Source organism: Erpetoichthys calabaricus, chromosome 3 (assembly GCF_900747795.2).
Source record: "Erpetoichthys calabaricus chromosome 3, fErpCal1.3, whole genome shotgun sequence".
Lineage (NCBI taxonomy): Eukaryota > Metazoa > Chordata > Cladistia > Polypteriformes > Polypteridae > Erpetoichthys > Erpetoichthys calabaricus.
The window spans coordinates 259,055,049-259,068,111 of record NC_041396.2 but is presented as its reverse complement, the minus strand read 5'-3'; the positions used below and the strand labels follow the sequence as shown (position 1 = coordinate 259,068,111).

The window sequence follows — 13,063 nt, the reverse complement described above, 5'->3', positions numbered from 1 at the left end:
ACAGTTCTTTGTATATGTATGCTTTCTTCAATAGCATTTTTCTATGTAGTCTCTTTTAGAAAAGTCTCAACAGTTCAAGTTAAGTGATATACTGTACTTAGAAGCATGAGAGTAGTGAAAAATCCAGTCATCCATTTTCCAAACCTGCTTATTCAGAGCAGGGTCATGAGAGGGCAATAGCCCATCTCAGCAAGCATTGTGTGTGTAAGGCATGAGCAATTCCCGGACAGGGTGCTAGTTCAACATAGGGTGAACTAACACACACACACACACACACACACATATATTAGGCATCAATTTAGCATCTCGTCATCATCATCATCATCATTCATCATGATGCACATAACCTGCATGTCTTTGGTCCGCAGAGTATCTGAAGGAATCCCAAACGCACATAAGGAGGTCATGCAAACTCTATATCTAAATGGCAAAACTGTATAGTGTAGTGGAAGAAAGACATTGTTAAGATTTAAAGATATTTGTGAAATAGTTTATTGAGCCAATTGGCTCTGCTGTTAGACAATGATTTAATGCTGTTTTTTCAAATGAAATGTGAAACACTGTTCCTGGGAGTTAGTAGAAATTAAAAAATGAAGAACTTTTAACTTCATGGACTAAGGCATGGTAGAATTTTGTGGACAGCATAAGAAGACACTGTGTTGTACATTGTTCACCCTCTGTCATTTTATCTGTCCTTCTTAGGTTCTTTCACATATAATGCAAAAGCACCTACTGTCATCGTCATGTTTCTCTGTATGAAACAACTGTGCTCCCTGGTATCAATGTTGTTGAAATTTGGCAAGCTTTTTCTTCCAAGAAGTTTTGGAAAGTTTCATTTTTGTTAAGTTATCCTGATTGGAGGACACTGTATACATTTTTGAACTTTTCATGACTCTTGTTGAAAATTGCTGGAAAAGTTTCAAGCATATGTACCTTAAAACAGAGAAACATTATGTGCAATTGTGGATTAGCTTACCATTTCAAATTTGCTTTGAGTTAGATTCCATATGTCAACTTGTATATTTTTTTCTTTTACTCATCTGTCAGCTGCTACTGTAAATTAAACTTCTGCAGAATTATGCACATGTAGTAGCAGCAGTTTGTACCTGGTGCTATTTGTACATTTAAGTGGGCATCTGTTTTCTATGAAAACTGTTTCAGCCACCGCTAGCTAGCCTATTTGGGGTCAGTTTTTAACTACATAATATTGCAGAGTGCTATTAAAAAAACATCTTATTTATCTAGCACATGTGATTACATTCTGTTGTCACTTATTTTTGAATATGGCTTTACAAAAGTATTTAATAAACCAAATGCTAACCGACTCTTTAATGAAGTAACTATTAAAAAATGCTCCAATTTTCAGAACAGTCAAATAAGTTCCTTAATGCACAAGGATATTACTCTCTGCATATATTTCTAAACTTTTTTTTTTTTCCCTGTGTTCGCTTGATTAAATTTTTGGGTCACAGTTAGCCTATCCTAACTACATTAGCCACAGTTCAGCCCTGGATATGGCACAAGCCAACTGCAGACAATACACATACTTGCACACTTACACATGGTCAACATGCCTTTGGAATATGGAAGAAAATCCATATTTGCCAGAGGAAAACCCACAATGACGCACACTATGACCAGATCTGTATTCAAGCATAGTCTGCTAGAGCTATGAAGCAGCTGCACTACCCATACATATGTACATGTATGTGTTATTGTATTTATTTATATTTTGTAATATGTATTTTATTAAGCAATGAAATGTGAAGATGGTTGAAAAAATGCTAGAGAAAGGAATTAGGAATCAGGTGTGAGTTGGTGAAATGCAGTTAGGTTTCATGGCTGGGAAAGGAACAGTATACAGTATATGAATGTTGTGAAGCAAATGCAGGAGAGGCATCAGGTAAAAGGAGAAAAGATGTATTATACAGTTGAAGACCTGGAGAAAATGTTTGATAGGATGATGGTTAGGTATGCATTGAGAAAGTTACATGTGTTTAAATAGTTAGTGTCTGTGGTGATCTGGACATATGATGAAGCATGAATAATTGTTGATAGAGCAGATATAGATAGTCAAGTTGGGGATGCACCAAGGATCATATTGCAAAATTGCAAAATGTGATACAGAACTAAAGGAGTACATTTTGAAATGGAAAGGTGCTACAAAGGAAAATATCTCCTAGTAATGCAGGAAAGACCAAGATGATTATTGTAGAACGAAGGGGCAAAGGCATCGAAGAGGTGGAGTGCATGGTCATATAGTAAAGGTGTTGTGTGCAATGGACTGAGTTTCTCCCATTGTCAGAATTGGGTGCACAAAAAATTTAACAGTAATTTATAGGTGGCATTTTTGGAAAATGCATTAGAAGGCTTCAGAAATTTAAATTCAGGTATCACCAAAAGAGTTGTTTTCAAGAATGTAGGGGAAGTTGTGGTAGTCAGGTGACATGATAAGTGAAGATGTGGTACAGCAGTGACAGTGAGTGTAAGACTTGTGGAAGAATTTCCAGGAGCTGTCTCCCATTTTGACTTCCAAAGGGGTTTCTCTGGCTTTGATGGGAAAAGTGAAGTTATGTGAGCAGTAGTATAGTCTGTGAGAGTAAGACATGGCTGATGAAATTAGAACATGAAGCTACACGTGAAAGAGGAGAATTATCAAATGGAGGTGTGGAGTGTCATGGAATGGGAGAAAACTGAATGCCAAATTAACAGAAAGCCTTTATGTGGAAGTGATAGGTGGAGAAACTAAGGTAGTTAGTGAAAGGAAGAGGATGATTGGTTAGAGTGGTGCACCAGGATGTAAGTGCAGGAAACGACAGCAAGGGGGAAGATGAAAAACAGGCACTTGGGGTGAAGTGGAGTCAGATGATATGTAAAAATAGGTCTCACTTAAAAGGGTGCACAGGCCCACAGAGGGGGAAGAAAAAAGATGTGGGGACGACTGGCTAACCAAGGTAAACCCAGAAAATGGCTGTTAAATGGGTGAAGAATGTAATTTTTCTAAATTTCCTGTTGGGATTAATAAAGTTTATCTAATCTAATGATGATAAAGAATGCATGTGAATTCATTGGTTTTTTTTCTTGTATATGAAACATAAGTTCAATTTCAATTAACAGCTCTCATTTGGAACATTTTGATCCCTGGCGTCATTTCCTTTTGTGATGTCCTAAACATAGAAGATGATTTTTAAAACAGATCATTCTGTTTTTTCTTTGCAGATTTTCCCACCCATTTGTGAAATCTTTATCAGGCTTAATTACTCTACAATAGAAAACAAAAGTGAGGTGCCATGGGTAACATTTTTGGGAACCTGCTGAAGAGTCTTATTGGAAAGAAAGAGATGAGGATTTTGATGGTTGGGTTGGATGCTGCTGGCAAGACAACCATCCTGTACAAATTGAAGCTGGGGGAGATAGTTACCACTATTCCGACTATTGGTAAGAACTGATTTTTTTTGTAACATTTTGTTTTCATGAGCGTCTAGTTTAATGTGACTGACAATAAGGAATCCCCATTTCAAAGTTTTTCTTTAGTCAACCCTATTCTTACTGTGTCATTGTTATAATTTGAACAAAAGTCCCATAGAGACTTACAGTCTGCAGATAAAACAAACAGAAAACAAGGAATGGTTGTCTTAAGTTATATTTCTAGCTGGAAGTTCAGTTGTTTCTATATGTCCTAGTATTGTTCAGCTGCTCAAATCAGATGGCTCATGGATTCTCTGTGGTGAAGCAAGCTGTAGGCAGTGTTTTTTGGGGGGGTTGAGGGCGTGAAGATCGTGACTTTCACAGCAAGACAGAAAGAACACTAAGCTTTTCCTTTGCATTGATTAACTTTGTGCTATTGCAAGGTTTACCCTCTCAGAATTCATGTGCTGTAGGTTGTCTTTCTGATTTCACTTGATATTCTAACTAGGAGCACAAAGAGAAACAGAATGGATATTTAATTCTATCAGAAAGAATTGCTGCATTTTGCCTTTGTTTTAAATACCTTAAGTATGTCAGCTTGCCTGAAAAAAATAAAATGATACCAAGATAGATATGATTTGTAGAGAAAAGACACAAGAAAAATGTATTCATCCTAAAGCTCAGCAAAATTAATGAATTTATTAATGAAACCAAACTGTATTGCCTTTGTAAATAGTTGCTGTTCTTTGCGGATACATGTTTAATGGAAATATGGTTGTTAATAATGTTTGCCTTTTTTATACTTTTATTTTTAAAAAATGCACATTTAGGTTTTTAATTTGGCCTTATTGACAGTACAGAGAAGTTTCAAATGGGTATTTCCTGGATTATTTTCTAGAATGGAAATAATGATCTTTACACTTATCAGAAAATCTTTAAAGCCTGACATTGCCTGGTGTTACAGCTCAAAGGAATCAGTTCTACTTTTAGAGAGACAGAGTGTATTATTTTGAGTTCTAAACCGCTCTAGATAATACTGCAGGACAAGAGTGGTGTTGTCTGTTTCAAGCCTGACAAAATGTGATGTGTGCCTTTTGTCAAATGAGGTTCTGATGACCTGATATCTTGTGTGTGTGCTGAGCCGTGTATCACATTTCACAGTTAAAAAAGGGGTTTGTTAAATAATAAATTACATCAACTGTTTTTCTTGCTGCTGTTGGAAAGAAAGATTATGTGGGCCAGCACTGTATAAATGCAGCCATATGGTGAAGAAGTAAGGAGAGCCAGAATGCTGATCTTTCTAGTGTTCTCTTTTTGAATGTTTTTGTAAATGAATGCCTGCCATAATATGTTTCCTACATTTTTGAATTTTAATATCAGTTATAATGCCTTTTGGAAATCTTTTTATATATTTGATATTTTTCATTTTTCAGGGTAGTCGATAGGCCTACCAATTCATATCTGCAAAATGCTTGGTTCTGCAGTAATAGTGTAAAATTAATTATGGCAACCTGCAAAAAAGGAGGAAATAAGTAGTTATTTAGGAGCAAGAGTAGCCAGTAATATTAGTAAGCTCAAGCTCAATTTAATAGTTTTATTTGTTTAGAGTGATATTAGGAGGGAGTGACATATTTAAGTCAAATAAATAACACACTAGTTTAAGTTCAGCGTGGTGGGGAGGAATACAATGTGAACACTTAAGTGAAATATAGGGGATTCTGTGTGCACATTGACAGTAAGATACTTCTATGTTGTGCCAATTAACATTAATTTACAGTAAAGCTGTCTTTTTCAGTTTTTATCATCAGCCAAAAAAGGAAATGATAATGGAAATCATTACGAGAATGTCAAATATTTAACCAATAGGAGAAAACCATCTAGTTCATCAAGTTTGTGAAAAACATAATAATTCTTAAACAATAAAAAATTTTTTGCCTGCTTTGCAAATCTAGTTAATTAGGTAATGATTGTTTGCTCAGTGTGCAGTTTAAGAACATTAAACACACAGGTTAAATGAAATGAAATGTCAAGATCTGTTTCCCCTCACTCTGTGCCTTTAATGAGTAAAGCCGACCAGAACCCAGATTGGGAATGTAAGAGTATATGCTATCAATCCCAGGTATTCGTGGAACCTGAGAGATTTGTTTATTTAGTACCTTACAAAAACATAATTACAGATCTTTTTTAGTCAATCATTGTGCTGAAGATAAAAACACAACAGACTGAAGAGAATTAAATTCTACTGCAGTCAAACAACAGCCTAGTTTCAGCCAAAGTTAGGTAGAGTGAGGGTTCCAATAAGGATGTTTATTTTTGCAAGACAATATTTGCCTGCATTTACCCCTTTATCTTTATTAGGGAAACTGGTGAGTCTCCAACCCGGAACATCACAATCCTACCACACAGAGGACACTCATGTCACCAAGCTAGACGAGCTAAATCAGAACTTCTTTAACTTGTGTAGCTAATGTTCATGCTCTCCTCAAGGCACTATTGTCATTGGTTTGTTACAGGATTACATATTGAAGACTGTTATTTCAGTGCTAGCTAGCAGAGGTGACCTTAAACCTTGTGACAGTCACATACATTATGTTAGGAATTTAACTAGGGTTATAACAGAATTGCAGTCATGTGTTCCCACTTTTTGCTTAGCTTGCTATTTTACTTCACTTAATATTTTAGACATGCAATGTGAAACTTTTATGATTGATGAATGACATCTACTACTCAAGGCAGAAATCAATATCAAAGATTAACATCATTGTCTTCTACAGACATTGAGATTGTTCACAAAGAGACCCCCAGATAATTTTTGGGTTGATCGTCCCGAGAATTAACTAGGATTTGATCCATGCAAGTAAAGAAAATCCAGTGACTTCCTCGGTCCGTAACCAATCATGGGTACAATTGTGCAGTAGTGGAGTGAATTCTGAAAGTTCTGCAAATGATGGATAAGCACAAATCTTTGTCTTTATATGTCTCTTTGAAAAAAGTACATTGGTAGCCTGTAGGGTTGAGATTATGGTCATAGAAACCATGTTTCTGTTTGTAATTGGGTTATTAAAGCTCATGTAAATGCACTGATTGGCTCAGTGTTTTATACAAAAATTAAACATGTTCTTGTGTCAGAAATGTACCTGGACTTTCCTGGGATAGCCTGCTTGTGTAAACCAGGCTGTTAAAGCAGATAGGCTTGTTTATCAATTTGTATTCAAGTTAGTGGCCTGCATTGTTGAGAACTTCTTATGCTAGCCCTCCTGCTTCAGAGGCTGAATGACAGCAACATAGGCAATGACTTCATTAAAAAAGACTTGCCTAAATGGCTAAATGTTTTATGTTCTTGAAATTGAATTAAGTGTCTTTTACAAATATACAGTTAGGTCCATAAATATTTGGACAGAGACAACTTTTTTCTAATTTTGGTTCTGTACATTATTACAATGAATTTAAAATGAAACAACTCTGATAAAGTTGAAGTGCAGACTTTCAGCTTTAATTCAGTGGGGTGAACAAAACGATTGCATAAAAATGTGAGGCAACTAAAGCATTTTTTTAACACAATCCCTTCATTTTAGGGGCACAAAAGTAATTGGACAATTGACTCAAAGGCTATTTCATGGGCAGGTGTGGGCAAGTCCGTCGTTATGTCATTATCAATTAAGCAGATAAAAGGCCTGGAGTTGATTTGAGGTGTGGTGCTTGCATGTGGAAGATTTTGCTGTGAACAGACAACATGCGGTCAAAGGAGCTCTCCATGCAGGTGAAAGAAGCCATCCTTAAGCTGCAAAAACAGAAAAAAACCATCTGAGAAATTGCTACAATATTACGAGTGGCAGAATCTACAGTTTGGTACATCCTGAGAAAGCAAGCAAGCACTGGTGAAGTCAGCAAAGCAAAAAGACCTGGACGTCCACGGAAGACAACAGTGGTGGATGATTGCAGAATCATTTCCATGGTGAAGAGAAACCCCTTCACAACAGCCAACCAAGTGAACAACACTCTCCAGGGGGTAGGCGTATTGATATCCAAGTCTACCATAAAGAGAAGATTGCATGAAAGTAAATACAGAGGGTGCACTGCAAGGTGCAAGCCACTCATATGCCTCAAGAATAGAAAGGCTAGATTGGACTTTGCTAAAGAACATCTAAAAAAGCCAGCACAGTTCTGGAAAAACATTCTTTGGACGCATGAAACCAAGATCAACCTCTACCAGAATGATGGCAAGAAAAAAGTATGAAGAAGGCGTGGAACAGCTCATTATCCAAAGCATACCACATCATCTGTAAAACACGGTGGAGGCAGTGTGATGGCTTGGGCATGCATGGCTGCCAGTGGCACTGGGACATTAGTGTTTATTGATGATGTGACACAGGACAGAAGCAGTTGAATGAATTCTGAGGTGTTCAGAGACATACTGTCTGCTCAAATCCAGCGAAATGCAGTCATATTGATTGGGCGGCATTTCATGATACAGATGGACAATGGTCCAAAACATGCAGCCAAAGCAACCCAGGAGTTTATTAAAGCAAAGAAGTGGAAAATTCTTGAATGGCCAAGTCAGTCACCTGATCTTAACCCAATTGAGCATGCATTTCACTTGTTGAAGACTAAACTTCAGACAGAAAGGCCCACAAACAAACAGCAACTGAAAGCTGCTGCAGTAAAGGCCTGGCAGAGCATTAAAAAGGAGGAAACCCAGCATCTGGTGATGTCCATGAGTTCAAGACATCAGGCTGTCATTGCCAGCAAAGGGTTTTCAACCAAGTATTAGAAATGAACATTTTATTTCAGGTTATTTAATTTGTCCAATTACTTTTGATCCCCTGAAATGAAGGGATTGTGTTAAAAAATGCTTTAGTTGCCTCACATTTTTATGCAATCGTTTTGTTCACCCCACTGAATTAAAGATGAAAGTCTGCACTTCAACTGCATCTGAGTTGTTTCATTTAAAATTCATTGTACAGAACCAAAATTAGAAAAAAGTTGTCACTGTCCAAATATTTATGGACCTAACTGAAATTCTGGAATTCGTACAAAAGATTATATGAATTAAATATATTACTTTAACATTACTTAAAAATAAAATTTCAGAGTTAAAATATGAAATATAGAAATTGAACATGGGTTCTTCCTGAACAATGTATGTATGAACAATTGGGCCCCCCATTGACAGATTTATGGTGATAGTAGCATGTTATGCGGTGAGCTCCTGAATAACCACTCTAAAAGCCTGCTTTTTATTTTTTATATATAATATAAAGACAAAGTGGAAAAGCCTTACAAAACATATTAACTGAGCATCAGTAACCTGAAAGTGAGAGTGTTTACCAAGGCACATTATGCAAGTGGTGTTGGATTAAATAAAACACCATGTTTTATGGGAGGCCTCTACTTTGTTTGTTGGATATGGCTTCTTTCAAGTGTTTTTATTAACACTTGACTACAAAGTGATAGCAAACTCAATATATTTCAAAAGACAGAAAGTATGTGCAGTCAGTTTTTTTTAATAAGAGTTCAGAGCTGATGAAATCAATTGATCATTGATTTACTGATAATTCAAACCCATGCCTAGGTTCCATGAGCAGAGATTTAAGTAGTTCTAATTAATGATGTACCAATCAATCGTCTGCTGATCAAGATCAGACAGTTTTCACCCCAAGAGGCTCAGTTGGTGAGCTGTAAATTAGGTGGTCTCAGACGAACACAATTTTTCAGAACCTGCTTTTCCAAGCTTTATAGTAATTTAGTTGTAGTGCTCTTTTATGTGAGGTATTACAATAGTTGAGGAATAGAAAGTGTCATTTTGTTGCAGAGCTTCCTGTAAATGGAGAGTTGAGTCAGACTTTTGGGCAGAATGAACAAAGGAATATTGGGTTTTACAATAAAGAAAGTTAAGTAATAAAAGGAGAAAAGGGAATATGAAGAGTTGTGCTATGCATGGAGAGGATTGGCAGAGTGTAAGAAAGAGAGGTGTACATCTTTGTCGGGAATTAAAACAGAATAAGTTCTGACCTTTTCATTTTGTCCTTTAATTGAAAAATTGAAATGGCGACTCCTTGTCGAGCTTGTGTTTAGTATAGCAGCTCACGTTTTTAATCAGAGAAAGAACAGATTAAGAAAAATTTGCCCATGCTGCTTAGTCAACAGTGGGCTTTTTGGCTTAAGAGCCAGATGATTCTGTTTTATATTCAAAGTTGTTAAACATTAACATCATTGTCTTCTACCAACATTGACATCTTTCACAAACAGACCCCCAGGTAATTTCTGGGTTGATCATCCCAAGAATTAACTACAATTTTTTAAAGTTGTTAAGCATGTTAGCCTTGTATCTTCTTGATAACCACAAACATTTTATTAGAACTGCTGCTTGTAATTTTGACAGGATTTTTTTTCTTTTATGGTATGTGCATTATGGATAAATATTTTGTACATGTTTGTATTAGTATAAAAAAGTATGTTTTAAATTTTTTTTATTAATTTTAGCATCTTTATGTTCACTGAGATTTAAGCCTACAGATTTTCATTTTGTTAAGAAAAATAAGCAGGTAACACCTTTGGTCTGCAGTTTAATGCTAAAAATACCACTTTAATATAGAGCATAAGATTTGTATATGGCTGATTATGTAGGAGTTTAGTGTTAAAAAATAAATTAATAAAATGATAAAACAAATTGGAATTCATGAATGGTATCGGCCCTAAAAAACTGATCAGAGCATCCCCAATCATAATTCTGGTTCATACTTTACAATTATGTTTGCTGTTAGGTGTGTAAAGTCATACAGAACCATGCCCAACCATTGTCAATTTAGAAAAATAGGTAATACACTTCAAGTTGACATGATTATGGAATTTTTAATTAATTTGAACTTTTAGAGAAACTTGTGTGGTACTAGAGAAAAATGAAAATGAAACTAAAAGATTAACAAGCATGCAATGGAGTCGTCCAGAAGTGGAAATTTTTTTGGCAAACTAGAAACTACAATTTTTAAATAAAGTCAAATTACTTGACCCAATCCTGCAAATTGTAGAACAATTTCAGATTTTTCAGTTAGACTGATAAAATATAATCCAGATCACCTAAATTTTCAGCAGTAAATACAGAGAACATAGCAGCATTTTTCCTAAAACTATAGAATAACATTTAAAAGAAATACTCTTCCCAGAAAGTTCAATTTTTTTTTTATATGTAACTCAGCCCAGGTGAATTGTAGTGATGGCCAGGAAATTCTTTTAATCTCATGTTTTCCTTGAGAACAGTGATAACGGCTTCTAAAAGAATGGATATCTATGGAGACCAATGCTGGACAACAGCAAACAATATCAAAAATGTCTATGAAGAAAACCTCATGTTACTCCTGTGGAATAATCCACATGTCAAACCATCCATCCATACTTGCAATGTGAAAAATACTGGTTCTTTTTTTAAAATACTGTTAAAGAAGTAGTTTTGAAAATCAGAGCAGTGCACAAATAGAAAATATGTTCAAATGGGTAATTCATAATTTTGTGATCCTCAGTCAGTTGCTTAGAAGAGCCCAGGGTTGTTGCGTGTTGCATAATGTTTGAAGAGTCAAAGAATTTATTACGCTCCGATACTGTCATCAGCTGATAATTCCTTGTGACAAATCTTGACCTAACTTAACTAACCTAACAAGTTCCAAGACCTTAAAACTAAAAGTGTGCTCAAACATTTATATTTTTTATAGTTCATAAAAGAAATCATAACTGCACCTTTTATCAAATACCATTGTTATATTTGGTTTGCTGGCAAACGTGTATTTTTGTTTATTTCAGATGTCACCAAAATATGTAACTTGGTCAGGGGTTTCCAAAATTTGCACAAAACTGTATATACAGTGTCAAGCAAAACTTTGGGCACCCATACTTAAAATGTGTGTAACTGTGAGTAGTTAAGTGAGTAGAAGATGAACTAATTACCAAAAGGCCTAAAGTTGAAAATGACAGTTCTTTTCAACATTTTATGCAAAATTAGTGTACTATTTTTTTGTACAACTGTACACTGAAAGGGGCACCATGCAAAAGTTTGGGCACCCAAGATATTTGAGTTCCCAGATAACTTTTCCCAAGGTCTCAGACCCTAATTAGCTCCTCAGGGCTATGGCTTGTTCACAGTCATCATTAGGAAACCCCAGGTAATGCAAATTGCAAAGCTGTATAAATTCTCTGACTCCTCAAATCTTGTCCCAACAATCAGCAGCCATGGGATTCTCTAAGCAGTTGACTAGCACTCTTAAAAAGTAAAACAATTGATGCTCACTAAGCAGGAGAAGGCTACAAAGATAGCAAAGCATTTTCCGGTAGCTGTTTCCTCAGTTCCTCATGTTAAGAAATTGCAGTTAATAGGAATTGTAGAGGTCAAGTTGAGGTCTGGATTGCTAGAAAGTCCAATAAAAACCCCTGCTTGACTGTAAAAGACCTTCAGGAAGATTTAGCAGACTCTGAAGTGGTGGTGCACTGTTCTACTGTGCAGCAACACCTGAACAAATATGACCTTCATGGTAGAATCATGGTAGAATCAGCGGAAGAAAACCTTTTCTGCATCCTATTCACAATATTCACCGCCTAAACAAGCCTGATGCTTGTCCTATGGACTGATGAATTCAAAGTAGACATTTTTGGCCATAATGTGCAAAGGTATGTTTTCTGAAGAAAAGGTGCAGAATTCCAGGAAAAGAACATGTCTCTAACTATTAAGCATAGGGGAGAATCGATCATGTTTTGGGCTTATGTTGCAGCCAGTGGCATAGGAAACATCATTGGTAGAGGGAAAAATGAAATACCAGCATATTCTTTAAGCAAACATTACACCGTCTGTAAAAACGTTGAAATTTAAGAGGATGGGTCCTACAACAAAAAAATGATCCAAAATTCACCTCAAAATACCAATGAAGCAAACTAATACTTTAATGACGTTTACCAATCATTGGGAAGAAAAGGCTATCATGAAAGGCTCTTAAAGTGACAAACATCATTTAAGTTATCTGTCCATCTTTATAGTTTGACTTGTGTATTTAATATAAAAAATATACAATATTTGTTGTAAAAAAAAAAAGTATAAAAAATGTTTTGTGCAGTAATTCTTCTCACTTAATTTTTTCATTGTAACATAATTTTAGCTTGTCCCAGGATTTAAATACATTGTAATAGACTGTACACTATTGGTTTGCAAAATTTTACACTGAAGAGTAGCTTCTATACATAGCATACTATCAGTGTCTGAAATTTTAAAAGCTATTTACAGTTAGCAGAAATAAGATGTGCAGACTTGTAACTTTTAAATAACTGTGGCCCAAACCTTAATCTTATTTTGTATCTAGCATTTCTGTATAATGGATGATCAAAATGTTTTGCACTTGACTTATTAAAACCAGAAAAACCAAAAAAGTTTTTTTTTTCCCCAAAATACTGCTCATGAACACTGATAAAATTGTTTTAACATTGCTTTGCTTGTACCACCACTATTTTGTAGCTGGCTTGATGTATTTATAATTGGCATAGTGCATCCAACAGAGAGAACCCTTCAGACTGGGTAACCAGTAGTAATCATAAATGTCAAATTTGCAGAATCAGGTGACTGTGGGATCTCTTCATATTCACAGTTTTGCAGAGCAGCCTTTGTAATCCATGAACTACG

The 13,063-nt window shown here is 35.6% G+C and overlaps 1 protein-coding gene and 1 long non-coding RNA gene across 2 annotated transcripts in view; one reads left to right on the top strand and one right to left on the bottom strand.

Moving 5' to 3' along the window:
• Positions 1–13,063, top strand: part of LOC114648847 (ADP-ribosylation factor 3) — a 56,189-nt gene that overhangs the window by 4,675 nt on the left and 38,451 nt on the right. The window contains exon 2 of the mRNA XM_028798121.2: positions 3,220–3,438. Within this exon, the coding sequence (XP_028653954.1) occupies positions 3,291–3,438 (148 nt within the window). The 5' untranslated portion in view covers positions 3,220–3,290. The remainder of the gene's footprint in view (positions 1–3,219; positions 3,439–13,063) is intronic.
• LOC127526925 (uncharacterized) overlaps positions 1–13,063 on the bottom strand; it is a 77,970-nt gene that overhangs the window by 33,467 nt on the left and 31,440 nt on the right. The window lies entirely within an intron of this gene.